We start from the raw sequence: 16,036 nt of genomic DNA, 5'->3' as shown, positions 1-16,036 counted from the left end.
CGGGGATGTGGAGAAGGAGGGGTGGATGGAGTGTGGAACGGTTGTATTATTAAGAGCGAAGTAAGCCTCATGGTGGGCATATATCTAGCTAGCCGAGCCCTATTATGTAATGTACTAGTCACATGACCAGCTCCTAATTTCGTGTACCTAAGATACCTTACCTACCTTACCTAACCTTACCTTACCTACCTACCGACCTACCTTAGGTAGGTAGGTATCTACTACAATAGCTCTTCTCTCTCTATACCAAATGCTGTACAAAACTCTTAATCCTATATCTATAAATACAGGAGCTGACAGCACTGACAGGTGCCAAGGTTGTCGATTTGTTCCTCTACCTTCCGCAAGGTGCCAGAACTGCCTCGTTTTTGATGCTAGCACGTACCGTATTCACAATATCCCCCCAAAATGCAAGAGTATTTCGATCATACGTCCTTCCCTTCAACTTTTCGAGGAGCGAGGCGCCATTCTCGGCGTATGAAGCCCTTCGTATATCGGTTTGGACATGAGCCAGAAGGATGCAAGCAATCGCTAGACTCAAGGTATTCAGACTCAGGCTGTGGAGCAGAGTTGCCCCAATGCTGGAGCAAAGCTTCTGGTCATTTGTTTCAACTGCAGTCTTTGCCTGCTCCATTGACACATTTATCTCCGCCTCCTGCATCTCAACATCCTCATGGTCGTTCAGCGAGGATGCCGCGGATATCTGTGCATCGTTCGTAGGGTTTTGAATGAACTCCTCGATATTTGCCGGCATGACTCCATTCAAGCCCCCTTGCAGAACCACGGAACATGCTTCGAGGACCGCCGTCATTCTCTCGACAAGTTTTTGAAATGGCTGTTCTTTGTCCTCCTTTGCAAACGTTCTAAATTTTAACAGCATTGTGCGCAGGTGCCGATTCATTCTTCTGAGAAACGCTTTGTGCTCCGTATATTTTGGATCATGAACTCCATTGACCTTCACGAATTCGAGCACTTCCTTGGTCTGTTCTTCGGCTTCCTTTGATAACAGACTGAGGAGCTCTTTTTCCTTTTGTACCTCGAAGTCTGTATTACCCGTTCGCCACGTCTCTTCGACGTCTGACAGAGCTTTTATTATCGATTGTGCAAGTTTCGACCGTTCTGTTCGGAATCTTGCTTGTTCTGACCGCCGATTAGCTTCTGCATCGAGCTGCTTAGCTAGTGTGTAAGCCTCAAGCTCTTCCTTGTTCATTTTCATGAGCATAGTCACGTCTTTATTTACCCTTTCAATGCTATCCCTCCAGACAGAGTCGGCTAGGCCAGGGGTTGCACAGTAAATCTGGCCCCCAAACGAGTATATCGAAGAGGTATGCGCAAATCCATAATGCTGGTATGGTCTGACAATATCCAATCCCCAGCCCCCCACCGCACAATCCCAGAACGAATCCTGCTGTATATGCTCAAAATATTTCGAGATAATAGGGATGTAGGTCGCATGGTCTGGCAAATTATCAAGGCCACCAATATACATGTCCAAAGCCGATGCCTTCGGGAGTTTGAATTCCTTACTAGGGAAGGACGTTAAAAATATTCCTAGGCGCGGGATGTTTACGCGGGGAAATTCTCGCACCATCGGAGTCAAGACGCCCCCAAATAGCTACATTAGGAATATTTGTTAGTTGGTCAAGCCTGGAGTAAATTACGAAACTCACATTTAATTCCAAAGAAGCCCCTAGCTCCGAGAAGACCTCACTTTCATAATAAGGTTCATGGTGGTTATTAATCCAGGGAGCTGTGCCAGCCAGTGACAGATTGGTTGCGTGCTAATGTTTATTAGCGTAGAGGAAGTGCTGGGGGAGGGGGACAACTTACTCCAATCTCGTGTAAGAAAGAAGCGGCAAGGACGAACTGTTCAGCGAGAATCTCAGAGGGGCTCATATCATTTCTAAGAAGCGGTTCTAATGCCTCATGGGACATATATATTTCCACGTTTTCCAACTCGTCGAGTTTATCTCGCTTCGGGAACCTCGATGAAGTTGCACAAGCACACAAGAAACGCTGGCCCGGTATTTCTATGTTCGTCCTTGGATCACAAAAGCCTTTGGAGATACCCAGGGACAATTTTTTCCCCAGATTCTCAAGATACTTCAATGTGTTTTGCATGGTTGTCTGGTCAAATATTTGGGGCGGATTTCGACGATTGAAGGTCCAGACGGGACCGTCCCTCTGCTTATCTTCCATTGATCGGGTATCAAGATGCTCGGGCACCCGTTTAAATTCTCCAGTTAAGAAGGCATGTAGCTACAAAGGGGGGTTAGATAGGATAGTCCAAATGCACGGGTGGAATTGTACCCATGGCAGAACGTGGAAATTGCTTAGAAACTTGGTCACCAATCTAAGAACAGGGTCTAGGACCCGCCATACTACAGGATTGCTCGCAGCCCATATTCCTGTGTTATCGTTTCCAAGGGAATAGTGTTCGACTGGTAGGTTGAGCGGTGCCATCAATAACTCTGATCGAAAAAGCCTGTAAGGCTCCCAGCGATCACGGTCAAGAATGGGACTGATTTTGTCAGTGAATTCTGCTTCTTGAGCCTTGAGAAGAGGGAATACGCACTGTATAGGCCCTGTGATGACAGTTGGTTGCGCATCTGGATCTGGCAGGGCTCCCATAAGTTCTAGTTCTCTTGCGTTGAAACCGAAAAGTAGACAATCACGTTGGTACAATTCCCTTTTCTCTTCAATGTCTTGCTCGTAAGCTGTGGTGAGGATATTCTGTGCTACAGTTGGGGTATATCCTAGAATGCCTTCTTAACAACAACCCTTCCTTAGCCAGAGGGAATATACCTGATTTTCCATATAGATAGAAAAGTCCCCATTGATCTTCGTGTTCTGGCCTCACGCCATACTTCCTCGCAAACGTGGTAAGCTCAACCATTTTGAAAAACAGAAATATGTACCTTACGCGGTAGGTGCTTCAACTCAATGCGCCGCTCTCATTAGGATAATATATAGTCCTTTAAGGTGGCGGGGTTTCTGGTAAATGCACAACGAATACACGCATGCGGATATGAACAAAGAGGATACTAGCTAAATTCATCCATTCTGGGAAGCTCAACAATGACTGCGTTGTCTAAGTTTGCAAAGCACAAGACACACAAAGAGGAAGAAATTTTACTAAGTCCTTCAAAGGAGATAACACTCCAACTGGCATCATGACTTGCAACTGCTTCGGGTCGTAGATTCGGGCTTTGATGCTCTGTGAAAAGTGGAAGATATTGAAATGAAACCCGAGCTGTGAAGGAGAGTCTAAGGAACATATTCGATGCCTTTATAAATCGTGAAAATGACAATGATTTGGTCGATAGCAAGGATGTGGTACTGTAATAGGTAGGTCGGTGAGTCGATAGGGCGATAAGAGTGAAAGGTGGGGGTGCAGCTCGAATCGGGAGCTATCGACGATGTCACCATTCCGTTTTTCATGAGTTCATTCTCTCCATTCTCTCCCTCACATATAATCCGAGTATTGATCTTGGACACACAATCTGCAATCAAGATGGCAGGGGAAAAGACTGACTATACACTGCTCCCACGAGGAGAGATCACTCCATTGGCTTCGCATCATGCCAGATCGAATCGCCGGCGAACCTGGCAGTGGGCAATCTGGGGGATTCTAGCCACGCTGATTCTAGGATTTACTGTTGCACATATGACCAGGTATGAAGGTGCGCAATACGCACATTCTGATCTACCAGCTTGTCCACAATATCCCGCATTTAATAGCACGTCGATCGAGAGAGGGGAGCTGGAGAAAGAGGTCCAGGATGTTGTTGACAGCAGTGGATTCTTTGACAAGAGCCTAAAAAGGCTACAGGGAGCAGTCCAGATTCCTACTGAGAGCTTTGATGATATGGGAGAAGTTGGAGAGGATTCGAGATGGGACATCTTTAAGGACTTCCATGCATATTTGGAACAGACGTTCCCTCTTGTGTAAGACCCCCGCTCTAAAATCTCAACGATTAGAACTGACATCTCATAGATACTCCAAGCTTAACGTCACAACTATCAATACCTATGGCTTGCTCATAGAGTGGAAGGGCAAAGATGAATCCTTGAAGCCGCACCTATTCATGGCGCACCAGGATGTGGTTCCTGTTCTTCCTGCTACTGCAGACAAGTGGAAGTATCCTCCATATTCGGCGCACTACGATGGCAAGTTCGTATGGGGCCGTGGGGTAGCAGATTGCAAGAACAATCTTATTGGAATTTTGGAGTCGTTCGAGACTTTGCTCGAGAAAGACTTCATTCCCGAGAGGACTATAATGGCAGGTTTTGGATTTGATGAGGAAATATCTGGATGGCACGGTGCAAAACATATTGCAGACTATCTTTTGCAAATTCTAGGGAAGGATTCGATTGAACTCATAATTGATGAAGGCGGGTTGGGAATCCAGGAGATGTATGGGGCTATGTTCGCTTTGCCTGGGTTGGGCGAGAAGGGTGAGTCTCTACTGTCTTCCGGTCGTTGAGATACCCTCTTACTGAAGATTAACAGGTTACTTTGATGTCAAGGTCACTGTTGAAACAGCTGGAGGACATTCATCTGTTCCACCAGATCATTCTAGTATTGGAATTCTGTCTCGGATTGTCACCGCCATCGAAGATCACCCGTATCAACCCGACTTAACCCCCGCCAATCGTGAGTACGCCCTCCTTTGTCTCAAACACTACTAACTTTTACAGCCTACTTTACTACTCTCCAATGCGGTGCAGAATATGGCCCAGAAATGAGCTCCTGGCTACGCAAAACCATCAAAAAAGCACTCAAGAGCAAGAAAGCGGCCAAAAAGGTAGCCAACTACCTCGCGGACAAAGACGTTTTCAACCGCTATCTCATGCAAACCTCTCAAGCAGTCGACATTGTCTCAGGAGGCATAAAGATCAACGCCCTCCCGGAGAAAGTCTACGCCGTAATCAACCACCGCATCGCAGTCGAAAGCCACGTCTCCGCCGTCCGGAACAACATCCAATCCCTCATAGGCTCGCAAATCCTCCCCGAATTCCCCATGTCCCTCAACGCGTGGGGAGACATCTCCGGCAACACCTCCACTTCCTCCCTAGGCCAGATAACCCTCTCGAATTTCGACGAACCTCTCAACCCCTCGCCCACCAGTCCTTACGATACCGATGCGTACAAGATGCTAAGTGGCACGATCAAACAGGTTTTCGGTGAGGACATAGTTGTGGCGCCGAGTGTGATGACGGGCAATACGGACACGAAGTTCTACTGGGACCTAAGCAGGAACATTTATCGCTTTACGCCGTCGAGGATTGAGGGCAGGGAGAGCGTGCATACAGTGGATGAGAAATTGGGTATGAAGGAGCATATCGAGGCCGTGAAGTTTTATACGCAGATGATGCTTAACGCGAATAGATCATAATGTATGGTTCTATATCGGGCTTGAGTCTTGACAGTTGGATATATAGCAAATGTCTATAGTAAGGAACAGTTAGGTGGCTATTACGGGGACGAAGGAGCTCAGGAGATAACTAGTCTCTAATTCTGATTACTCTCACAAACCCCTATCAGTATAACTAGACCAATATTTAACTGATGAGAGCAAGTCTTCAAGGAACTCTCGCATACGATGAGGCCTATACCGAGTTCACCATATTATAGGTAGCAAGTGGTTATTTGAACCATTTATTCCCAACCAGTTGAAGAAGATGGTAGTTTTCGAAGATTTTAACGAGACTTATAATACTATGTTTCAAGGACACACAGCCATCCAAGCACTTTGCTCCTTTCTGGTATATCAATGTGTACCTACTTTTCCTTCCTTCTTTCCCCCTTCCCTGAAGTATAAGACCTAATAAATTAGGTACGGTAACGTTCGAATGACTGATACCCCTTATACACAAGAATCCAGGATAGCTATACGAGATTCAAGACATGAGAGGATTATTCTGCTCGGACCTAAATATTCTCTCAAACCTCACTAGCTCAAAACCACCTGTTCCATTCATTCACCTAGTAACGACAAACTCCTTTTCCCCCTCCTTCGGCTCAATAACCTCTTTCTCTAGCTTCTCGACGACCGCGAGCGGAGGTCCTTTCTCGAGATCTCTGAATAGTCTCTGGAGCGCATCTTCGGATCCTTGGGCTTGGCCTTCTACCTATGATTTTTGAGTTTTAAGCTATTTGTCCGTTGGTTTGCGGGGGTAACGGGTTTATTATTATAGGCAGGTACCTACTTTTCCGCCCGAGGCGTTCCGTACCCAGCCCGTAACTCGATATTCGGTTGCGCGTTTTTGGGTGAAATACCTGGGATTGGATTAGTATCTATGTAGATAGATGGTTTGTTTCTTCTGTTTATAAATCCATTATGCCCCTTCTCCTCTTTTTATTCCCTTCCTTTCCCCTCCTCTTTTTCATAGGTACCCTAGACAGGACGAACATAGAATCGTAAAAGAAAAAGAAAAACGGGTACACATACCGATACGAAACGCCTATCCAGTGAAATCACCATGCGACTTCTCAGTATTCTCCCGTCTGATCTAGCATCAAACAAGACGAGACCCTCGTACCTTGAACTCGGCCATGGACGCGGAATGCAATCTATATATGATCATCAGTTCGACAAGCCTCCAACGATTCCATACTTTTAAATATGGAAAAAAATAAAAATAAAAATAAAAAGAAACAGGAAGAGAGGGCAGGAAATCAAATAAATACATACCCTCTGCACCATATCCCCTTCTCACACTCTTTCTGTCTTAAAGCTCTTTCGCCCTTTCTTTAACTTCAGCTTCTTCAATAACGCCCGGTCAATCACTCAATCAACAGATGGAGAATGAAATCTAAATCGCCCAATAGCGCGGTGGTCGGGATCTGTTCATGAAGCTGTGCTATGAGAGAGATGGAAGTGAAGTGAAGTCGAACATTCCTGTCGTCATCGGCTCGGCAGAAAGGAAGCGGTGCGCGGATGAGGAAGGCGGTGGAGATGCGGGGTGGGTGAGGGGTCTGGAGGAGATTTGGGATGGGAAGACATGGATCTATGGGCTTTTTCTGATTGATTTATATTATATTAGGTGGGCATGAGTGATGTATGAATTCAAACATGTGAAAGGGGGAGCGTAGAGGGAATGTTGTATTCAACTGCTTTTTATCCTGCTTGGGCTGGAATGGAAACGGAGCCGGAAACATTGGATTCCATACCCATCAAACTAACATTTTTGATTCCCGTCGCAGGCTGCACCCATTTTATATACAACTCAATATCGAGTAGAAGATTATAACTGCTCGTTGACAAACAACCCCGCCATACCCTGTCCCGTCCCGATACACATACTCGTCAGGAGGATCTTCTTCTTCTGTCTCCTCGCCTCACTAAGACCCGTAACGATCTGTCGCGCACCCGTTGCTCCCAGCGGGTGGCCGAGAGCAATCGCTCCACCTCTGGGGTTCATCTTCTCGTATGGAAGCTTCAGGACATCTCTGCAGTAGACGGCCATGGAGGCAAAAGCCTCGTTCACTTCGATGATGTCGCAGTCATCGATGGTGATGTTGTACTTGTTGAGGAGCTTGGGGATGGCAATGGAGGGGCCAATTCCCATGATTCGTGGGGCGAGACCAGCAACGGTAGCGCCGACGAACTTGGCGAGGATGGGCTGGCCGAGTTCGATGGCCTTGGAACGCTTCATGAGCAAAACAGCGGCAGCTATCATATATCAGTACCTCGGGTCAGACAAGGGATAAAAGTGTAAACTCACCTCCGTCAGTGACTTGAGAGGAGTTGCCACCAGTAGACTTATCTCCGAAGGCTGGGAATGCAGGTCGGATCTTGCTGAGTCCCTCATACGTAGTACCCCATCTTGGGCCTTCATCCTTTGTAAGGGTAACTCTCTTCACCTCCCCAGTCTTTGGATCCTTAACGTCCGTCTCGATGGGCACAATTTCGTCATCGAACCAGCCAGCCTTCTGCGCAATCTCGGCCCTCCTATATGACTCTGCGGCATATCTATCTTGCATCTCCCGGGTGATGTTGAAATCCTTGCCAACATTTTCACTCGTCTGTCCCATGGGCTGCAGACAATCTGCCGCTTCCTGATTCTTCAGAATCTCGGGATGGAATGGCTCCAGACGGTCACCACCGGCGGACATCGACTCTGCGCCCATGGCAATACCAATTTCGATCGAGCCGTTGGAGATCTGGTTCGCGATATCCTGGGTGGCCTTAAGACCGGAGGAGCAGAAACGATTTACGGTCGAGGCAGCGGTTGTATTTGGGAACCCGGCGGCGAGGGCTGCAGCACGGAGGACGTATGCTGCCTTTCCTTCTGAGACCTACGTAGATAAGCATTGGTCGAGTGATGATATGAAGGCACGGAAACGTACATTACCACAGCAGATATCCTCTACGAGGCTGGGGTCGAGATTTGATTTCTCGACGACTTTCTTCAGCAGAGAGTAGATGATGTAATCGAGCGGGGTGTCCTTGAATCCCCCCTTGAAGCCCTTGGCTAAGGGAGTGCGGATAGCGAGGGTGATCACAATATCATCGGCGTTCTTGGAGGTGCTGTAATGATGAGCATATTGGGATGTCCTGAGCGGAACGGTAGACGACTTACATGGCATTTAGTCCCGAGGAGCCAGGAGTCAGGTGTTTGAGGATAGAGCTGAGTCTTTCGGTCATTTTGGAGGACGGGGGGGGGGGGGGTGGATCGTGGTGGATTAAGATAATCGAGGTGATAGGAATAAGGAGAGGGAGAGGAGGAGTTGGAGGGAATCTGAGGCCTTTGAGATCTTTCTTTCGGGGTAAAAGGGCTGGAGTTGGAGCTGGAGTTGGCGGGGGGAGATGCCGAGGTCCAACGTCGAACCGAGCGGGCGGGGATTAGTTATCACATCACGTGAACCTGGAGGCTGGCTGATTGGACGGATTTAATTTAGATGTCGAGGATATATTATGTATAGGTAGGTACCTTATAATGTATATATACATGTCGAGCATGTCAACAATACCTGCTGGGCTGGCTATGATCATGATCCTTATATTGTTGAGCCGCGGAGAACGGTCGCGGAAGGGAATCAGAATATTAATTCTGTTCCTCGGCCTGCAACAGCTATGCATGAAAAGACACAGCACGACCCTCATTCGATGCGGATCACGCAGTTCACGCAGCTCTTTCACTCTCGGCGAAGAGACAAGGTTCTCGTATCTTATTCTCCTTTTCTCCTTTTCTCCTTTTCTCCTATTCTGTGGCTATTTTTATCTTGATTTCTCTCCCATGCCATCCCGTCTAACCCTGGACCCCGGGGCACATCCCGCGCTCTGGGCCCTGGCCATGCCAACCAGCATTCCCATATTTCCACTTCTGCACCGCATTTACGAGCTGCAGCTCAGCTGCCACTGACTTCTTTATCCTCTCCATTTCGTCGTCTTCCCACCATTAATTCTGAAATTCTTCCTAATTTTTTTTGGTCGCTCGTTCAATTCTAGCATTCTGTTCGTTGCCGCATCGTCTCCCCATCTGAAGTTCTGAACTATTCATTGCCAGTATCTATTGTCTCAATTCCGAATAAATCCCACTGGAGCCTCGAGTGAGGAAAAGGCAAACCCTGCTTTGACTTGGAAGAAACCAGCTCTTCAGTCGAGTCGCGTCACTTTCGTCCTCAATCCTCACGATGCAGCTTCCCTTCCTTCTCGGCGCCATGTGTCTCCCCATGGCCCTCGCCCAAGCAACCTTCCAACGCTCCTCTAAGCGCGGCCTCGTCTTCGTCCCCAACTCCAAGTATCCCGACGACAACAAGATCTGGATCGAGTCGGGCAGCGACCTGACCTGGTACTACAACTACGGCGTCCAGCCATCCCCCGTCTACTCATCCGCCAAGTCGCAATCCGACTTCGAATTCGTGCCCATGCTGTGGGGTCTCTCCGACACGTCCTTCCTCACCGAGATCACCACACTCACCACATCCGGGACCAACATCAGCCACGTGCTGACGTTCAACGAGCCGGACAGTTCGTCCGCCTACGGAGGGAGCAACATCGAACCCGCGGCCGCGGCCAAGACCTGGATCCAGGAAGTCGAACCGCTGCGCAAGATGGGTATCAGGACCGGTGCACCGGCTGTCACTGGCAGCCCGGGGGGCTTCACGTGGCTGCAGCAGTTCTTCGCCAACTGTACAAGCCAGGGCACGAACTGCACCGCGGACTTCATTCCCGTGCATTGGTACGGGGATTTCCAAGGGCTGGCCAGCCATCTGGGTCAGGTTTCTGCTACGTATGTTCCCTTCTCCTTCTTGTCCTCTTTCCCTTCTCCACCAAGACCTCCCCCCCTCCGAAAAAAACCCACCACAAAAACCAAAACAAAAGAAAACTCTTCCCCTAAACAGTACCAGCTTCCCAAACACCAGCATCTGGGTAACCGAATACGCGCTGAACAATCAATCGCTCGCGACCACCCAATCCTTCTTCAACACCTCCGCGCAGTACCTAGACCGCCTCAGCTCCATCGAGCGCTACTCCTACTTCGGCGCCTTCCGCTCCGACGACTCGAACGTGGGCCCCAACGCCGCGATGCTGACGCAGAAAGGCCAACTGACAGATATCGGCTCCTGGTATCTTGGGGGCAAGGCAACGACTAATATCCCGAGTGCGGCGGCGGCGGCGAGGTGGCCTGGGGTGTGGGTGGGATGGGGACTGCTCTTGGGGGTGCTGGGCCTGGGTTTGTGAGGGGATGGGATGGGATTGATTTGCTGCGGAGGGGATTATATATATACCGGGATAGATAGGTACTGATGATAGATATGGTGGGTGGGATATGCATAAAAGGCAAGGAAAGGCGTTGCGTGATATAGACCCGGTATTGGCGTATATAGCGGCTTATTTTCCCTTTCTGGATTCCTAATACCTCTCTTCTATGGAATCATGTCACGATTCCTGAATCCAGGAAAAGGGGGATTTCATTCATACATATGGATGTATATAGTGAAGAGATACGAAAGATACATAATGTCTCGTGAGTCTTCGATTTCCTGGAATTCAAAACAAATGAAATCATACAGTCTGACGAAGGTATCCTTATGAGATACCTATATTTACCGTACCTGTGACAGATAACCGCTCTTTATCATCATCTCCTCCTCCTTCCCGGTTTCTCCTCCTCATCCACAACCTCACCTCGCCAAAGCCGGGAGTGCAAAAGCCGGCGACGGCGGTTTAGGATCCGAATCTAGTGAACGAGGGACAATCTCCTCTCCATCGAGCAGCGCAGGGCGAGGCAGCGAAGACGGGGGTTTCGTAGTTATGGACTCGAACAAGCCGCGCGTTTTCTGGAAGAGGGAACTCGGACTTTGGGTCATGGTATGGTTCGAGCGGCTGCCGAAAGTGGACCTGGGGAGGGTAGGGAGTGGTGAGGGGGAAGTCCCGTCGTGCGATGATCTGAGGCTCGCAGGCGATTCTTCCGTACTTTGATGGGCCAGATTCGATTTAGGAGGGATATACGAGGGATAGCTTTGTGGATGGTACGTGTTGAAATCCCTCCTCGGGGGTGAGGCCTGGGGCTTCAGCTCCCTGTGCTCTTGGAGCTCTTCGCGCGGAGGAGACCACGATTCTTGAATTGCAGGCTCATGTACAATCTCTTGGAATGGACTAGAAGGGCCGTTTGATGGCGTAGCGGGTGATGAATCCACGTCAGAATGCGGGTAAGTACGGACTGTCGAGTCGATGCGGAGGGGAAGTCCTCTTTCTGACTCGTAGTCTTGGTAAGGGTTTTCTGGGAGTGGTTCTTCGAAATGGGCATATCGACCCATTGGGGTATAGTAGTCTAAGGGACGCTGCCCGTAGCTATCGAAATCATCATCAGCGGGCACACTGGTATATACCTGGCTCCTTCGAAATTGACTGGCGAGAGGAATATCGGCTCTGAAAGCATCAACGATCGAGGTGAAAAGTCCGGAATGCCTCTGAGGGAGTTGAATAGAGTCAGTCTCATCATCTTGAGAGTAGTCAAGGAGTCCAGATGTGGCTTTGGCTGTAGTTGGTAGTCCAGGATCAGGATATTGCCCAGATCTTGCGGCAACGTATGATGCAGGCATGGAGGATAAATTACTGTCTCCAAAACTGTCTCGTGCATCCTCAAATTCATATTCTTTATCCTCGAATGGATTATTTGTATCGCCACTAGTGTTTGGCAACTCTTCAAGACCGAGGTGAGAGATCTCACTAGTGCTTGCGTTCTTTGGAAATTGTAGATGGAGTTTGTTGACCGGTGTCAGTGGAACCTCTGGAACCAGGTTTGGAGCGTGGAGCTCACTCGTGTGACTCTTGGATTCGTATCTATCCCCATTCCATAATCGGTTGATCATTGGATCATCCGAAGATGATCTACGTAGTTCGCTCCCGTATTTGTCCCCGTTCCATAATCGGCTCAGCATTGGATCGTCTCTATATCTGTCCCAGTTGGATAGTCGACTGAGTGTGGGGTCATCTTGGGATAGAATTGTCCTTTGGATTTTCTCAGAAGCAGGTGCTCGAAACTCTTCCGTATATCTCTCCCCATTCCAAAGACGATCGATCATTGTATCAACTACGGTTGCTGTATGCAAGTAAACTTGGCTTCCGTACTTTTCGCCATTCCACAACCGACTGATCATGGGATCATTGCTCGCGGGTTCACAGTATGTCTCGCTCACATACTTCTCCCCGTTCCATAATCGATCGAGCATCGAGTCGTCTCGATACCTGATGAAAGCCCATAGGCGATCGAGCATAGGATCTTCTCGATATCTGGTAGCTTTCCATAAACGATCGAGCATTGGATCGTCTCGATACCTGGTGGCAGCCCACAGACGATTAATCATCGGGTCATCGCGATGCCGTCCACTCTCTCGATATGTCTTCATACTCCACAAACGATCGAGCATAGGATCTTCTCGTCGTGATTCATCAGTCGGCTCTGTTGCAGCCTGCTGCACCGGATCAAGAGGAAACCCACCCGGCGCGGGAGTTTCTCCTTCGCTGGTTTGACTGTTGGAAGACCTTTTCTGATTCGGAGGTCCATTCGCAGAGTTCATGCCGCTAACATTTTGTGATGCTAATCCTCCTGCCTTGGTCCGACTTTTGAATTGAACCTTCGGAAACACAGACTGTGTATTGAGAATTTCATCAATTTGTCTATTAATTTGCTATTCGAATCTCCAAATCAGCAAAATTCGATGGGGAAAAGGGAGAGGAAAAACAAGAGAATAGAGCAGCATACCTTCCGCTTCTCATCCAGTTCCCTCAAAATTCTCTTCCCCTCATCAACCCTGTTCTCCATCTTTTGCTCCAATCTCTCCATTTCTATCTCAGCGCTTTCAATTACACCCCTCTCCCTATCTTGCCTCTCCCTCTCCATCTTCCGATTTTCCTCTTTCAACACCTCTTCTCTCTCTTGCTGCTCCCTCTGAAATCTAGCTTCACGCTCTTCATCTTCTATTCTCCGCCTCTCCATTAGCTCCTCTTCTTCCTTTCTCCTCTTCTTCCTTTCTCCTCTTCTCAGCTAAGACTTCCCCCTCTTTCTTTCTCCGATCTGCCAGCTGTTTGCTCAGCGATTCATGTTGGATCTTCAGTGCCAAAAGTTGGGCCTCGCGATCTGCTTCCAAACGTGAGATCTCGGCATCGTGGAAAGAGGTGTCTGTGAGGGATTGAATTGCGGAGTGGATAGCGTCGATGTTGGAGTGTAGGTGGACTACCAAATCGGAGACGTTCAGGATTTCCGCCATTCTTGTCTCCCTTATGGCATATCTTCTCGCAAAAGGTTTAACCGATATAATATAATATAACTCCAGGGGCAAGGAATAAAAAGTGAGAAAAGAAACTGGTCTTCAGACAGCGATCAAGGAACACAATCCTCTCCTGATAGAATATAATCGTCTAAGAACAAAGAATATACAACTAGAGAAAGAAACAAGACTTCAGACGACAATAATAATAAGCCAAATTCTTTTCTGAACCCCTAACTTGAATCGATCAAGGAGGGGGCAAAAGCCAGGAAATGAAGCCAAACAAAGCAAAACATGTCGGGAAAGTACCCCGTACACCGACAATGAAAAAGAATAGAGAAGAAACTCATCCTGCAACTTTCGCAGATTGAATCACCAGCAGGGAGAAGGCTACAAACCGAAAGTGTCGCCAGGAGATATCAGGCCGCCTGATTCATACTGTTTCAACGCTGCTTCATATCTATGCACGGGCGCATTGGGCACTTTAGCGACGGACGATACTCTGAAACCTAAGGGGAAAGCTTGGCAATATGAACGAGGGTAGTAGTAGGAAAGGTTGATGGATGTGTCTAGAAATGAGAACTCGCTCCTTGATAGGGATGGAAGTTGAAGACGACCATTTGGTGGTGGGTTTAGCGGTTAGTCACGTGAGATAACACGTGACCTTGGAAAGAAACTGGGAAGCAAGTCCGAGAACAGAGAAGTATTCGGTGCTGTGCAGACTGATACGAATATACCTATGTATTCGCTCATGTTATTGTAGACGAGTGAATAACCTAATTGTCACGAGAGTAAAGATCAGAATAGTTTATGGATACCTCCTTATCATGATACATTGATTCACAGGACTCCGTCAAGGAGACAAGTTCTCTAGCCCAAATATCTTACTCGCCCATCCCAGAATACAAACAAGCATTATTGTAAAAATCTATATTGTATACAAAAATAACCCCATCCCTCCCTAAATTCTAGCCAAACCCGCCTTCGCTGCTCGTGCTGCTCGCCGTCGATAATGATCCTTGAATTGCAGGCGTCCAATTGTGCCGTATGCGACGGTGCTAATGAAGAGAACGGCCCAAATACCAGTGATGATTCCACCGATGGGGAAGATTAGGATGTGGAGGCCGGGCACAACGAATGGGGCATCGGAAGCTACAACGAGGGTTTGCATCGGAGGTACAACGCTAGCTTTTGTTATCGCTACTTGTTTGGAAAATACGCCGTTGACGAATGTTGCGTCGGTGGATGGCAGTGAGGTGTTGACTGGTTGTCCCTGGGGATCGACCGCGCTCAATGTGACAACTGGTACGAGGACTTTCTTTATAGTCGAACTACGATGATTAGCTTCACCTCCCAAATAGAGAGAAGGTACATACATGTTTGAGCCCAGAAAGCTCTGGCTTATTTGTCCAACAAACGAATAAGATTGAGCCATCACTGGGGCTGGTGATTCTCTCCTATCCATCTCGTTGCGTGGCCATGAGATCAGAGAGATTTCATCCCTTCGACGTGTCAACGAAGAAGTATTTACAGCAGATACTGTTGCTCCGTCATACGACAACCCAACCTTAACATTTTGAGTCGAGATATTGGCAAAGGTTCCAGATGGCGGGGAGATCATGAATAATCGAAGATCGGCTTGGAAAACTCCAGTGCTGTTATCCCAATACGGTAGATTGTAGCAGGCAGCCATCCCAGAAGGATTATCTGCAACGCCATTCAACGTCTCTAATGCCGATGTGCAAGCAGCCATCGTCTGGGCATCCCATTGTGTCATGTTCAAATTGGATGTAGTGTTCAAACCGGTTGTCGTCGATGTCGCCGATTGTCTCCTCTCCATAGGTTCCACGATCGAATCCACATACCGCCTCATCTTTGCCTCCACCGAGCCATCCCTTCGAATGTATTGTGCTGCATCCCCAAGAATATCTGCGTAGACCGGGCTCAGAAGAAGTAGGGATGATAGGGTGGAAACCCACATCATCATCGTTGTGTGGCCGATGTATCAGAGTGATGGAAGAGCGATCGGCAGAGACGAAATAGAACGAGGAGGCTATTAATCCGGCCGGCGGTTACTATAAAGAATGGCCGTTGTTCCTGCTGCAATAGCCACGCATATATAAAAAATAAGCTAATAAGAAAAGAAGGTGGTTGAAAGGGGCCTGCCCAGAAAGAAGATAGGAATAGGGCACGAGGCAATGTTTTGTTTGCGGGCCTGAGAGAAGTGAAATAAGAGGCATGAGAAGAGAGATTCCGAAGGAGAAGAGAGAAGGTATCAGGAACAGGAGGACATGAGGATGTAGTCAGACC

General features: G+C 48.2%; 8 protein-coding genes across 8 annotated transcripts; 2 read left to right on the top strand and 6 right to left on the bottom strand.

The window, feature by feature from the left end:
• Positions 1–158: 158 nt before the first annotated feature.
• M430DRAFT_245588 (hypothetical protein) lies at positions 159–1,755 on the bottom strand. The gene has a single exon (XM_024865089.1). It carries the CDS (start codon positions 1,589–1,591, stop codon positions 335–337), a length of 1,257 nt encoding a protein of 418 aa, XP_024720058.1. The 5' UTR covers positions 1,592–1,755; the 3' UTR covers positions 159–334.
• M430DRAFT_245597 (hypothetical protein) lies at positions 1,692–3,081 on the bottom strand. Its single transcript, XM_024865090.1, has 4 exons — positions 2,806–3,081; positions 2,576–2,756; positions 2,311–2,521; positions 1,692–2,259 (listed from the first exon to the last, which is right to left on the bottom strand). Exons 1-4 carry the CDS (start codon positions 2,894–2,896, stop codon positions 1,792–1,794), a joined length of 951 nt encoding a protein of 316 aa, XP_024720057.1. The 5' UTR covers positions 2,897–3,081; the 3' UTR covers positions 1,692–1,791.
• Positions 3,082–3,667: 586 nt separating this feature from the next.
• On the top strand, positions 3,668–5,399 carry M430DRAFT_50921 (hypothetical protein; the record flags this gene model as incomplete). Its single annotated transcript, XM_024868176.1, has 4 exons — positions 3,668–3,948; positions 3,998–4,458; positions 4,514–4,657; positions 4,702–5,399. The coding sequence occupies 4 exons, from the start codon at positions 3,668–3,670 to the stop codon at positions 5,397–5,399; spliced, it is 1,584 nt and encodes a 527-aa protein (XP_024720056.1).
• Positions 5,400–5,665: 266 nt separating this feature from the next.
• Positions 5,666–6,865, bottom strand: M430DRAFT_35308 (hypothetical protein). The gene is made up of 5 exons (XM_024866715.1): positions 6,699–6,865; positions 6,547–6,577; positions 6,456–6,468; positions 6,214–6,283; positions 5,666–6,135 (listed from the first exon to the last, which is right to left on the bottom strand). The coding sequence occupies exons 1-5, from the start codon at positions 6,708–6,710 to the stop codon at positions 5,986–5,988; spliced, it is 276 nt and encodes a 91-aa protein (XP_024720055.1). The 5' UTR covers positions 6,711–6,865; the 3' UTR covers positions 5,666–5,985.
• A 386-nt stretch (positions 6,866–7,251) lies between these two features.
• M430DRAFT_28327 (hypothetical protein) lies at positions 7,252–8,654 on the bottom strand (the record flags this gene model as incomplete). The annotated part of the gene is made up of 4 exons (XM_024865775.1): positions 7,252–7,679; positions 7,732–8,305; positions 8,357–8,537; positions 8,590–8,654. The coding sequence occupies 4 exons, from the start codon at positions 8,652–8,654 to the stop codon at positions 7,252–7,254; spliced, it is 1,248 nt and encodes a 415-aa protein (XP_024720054.1).
• Positions 8,655–9,682: 1,028 nt separating this feature from the next.
• M430DRAFT_103387 (glycoside hydrolase family 128 protein) lies at positions 9,683–10,694 on the top strand (the record flags this gene model as incomplete). The annotated part of the gene is made up of 2 exons (XM_024860862.1): positions 9,683–10,242; positions 10,361–10,694. The coding sequence occupies 2 exons, from the start codon at positions 9,683–9,685 to the stop codon at positions 10,692–10,694; spliced, it is 894 nt and encodes a 297-aa protein (XP_024720053.1).
• Positions 10,695–11,066: 372 nt separating this feature from the next.
• M430DRAFT_42559 (hypothetical protein) lies at positions 11,067–13,726 on the bottom strand (the record flags this gene model as incomplete). The annotated part of the gene is made up of 3 exons (XM_024867566.1): positions 11,067–13,147; positions 13,222–13,436; positions 13,609–13,726. The coding sequence occupies 3 exons, from the start codon at positions 13,724–13,726 to the stop codon at positions 11,138–11,140; spliced, it is 2,343 nt and encodes a 780-aa protein (XP_024720052.1). The 3' UTR covers positions 11,067–11,137.
• A 943-nt stretch (positions 13,727–14,669) lies between these two features.
• On the bottom strand, positions 14,670–15,995 carry M430DRAFT_42558 (hypothetical protein). The gene is made up of 2 exons (XM_024867565.1): positions 15,103–15,995; positions 14,670–15,057 (listed from the first exon to the last, which is right to left on the bottom strand). Exons 1-2 carry the CDS (start codon positions 15,711–15,713, stop codon positions 14,688–14,690), a joined length of 981 nt encoding a protein of 326 aa, XP_024720051.1. The 5' UTR covers positions 15,714–15,995; the 3' UTR covers positions 14,670–14,687.
• Between the last annotated feature and the right edge of the window lie 41 nt (positions 15,996–16,036).

The sequence above is a fragment of the Amorphotheca resinae genome, assembly GCF_003019875.1.
Source record: "Amorphotheca resinae ATCC 22711 unplaced genomic scaffold M430scaffold_7, whole genome shotgun sequence".
In the NCBI taxonomy this organism is placed as follows: domain Eukaryota; kingdom Fungi; phylum Ascomycota; class Leotiomycetes; order Helotiales; family Amorphothecaceae; genus Amorphotheca; species Amorphotheca resinae.
This window is presented reverse-complemented; position numbering and strand designations above follow the sequence as displayed.

Coding starts and splice junctions, on each gene's coding strand:
- M430DRAFT_245588 (XM_024865089.1), bottom strand. CDS start 1,591: ATGGTGCGAGAATTTCCCCGCGTAAACATCCCGCGCCTAGGAATATTT.
- M430DRAFT_245597 (XM_024865090.1), bottom strand. CDS start 2,896: ATGGTTGAGCTTACCACGTTTGCGAGGAAGTATGGCGTGAGGCCAGAA. Junction 2,757..2,805: donor CTATCTATATGGAAAATCAG/GTATATTCCCTC, acceptor AAGGCATTCTAG/GATATACCCCAACTGTAGCA. Junction 2,260..2,310: donor ATTTCCACGTTCTGCCATGG/GTACAATTCCAC, acceptor CCCCCTTTGTAG/CTACATGCCTTCTTAACTGG.
- M430DRAFT_35308 (XM_024866715.1), bottom strand. Junction 6,136..6,213: donor GGAACGCCTCGGGCGGAAAA/GTAGGTACCTGC, acceptor CAAAAATCATAG/GTAGAAGGCCAAGCCCAAGG.
- M430DRAFT_42558 (XM_024867565.1), bottom strand. CDS start 15,713: ATGATGATGTGGGTTTCCACCCTATCATCCCTACTTCTTCTGAGCCCG. Junction 15,058..15,102: donor AGCTTTCTGGGCTCAAACAT/GTATGTACCTTC, acceptor TAATCATCGTAG/TTCGACTATAAAGAAAGTCC.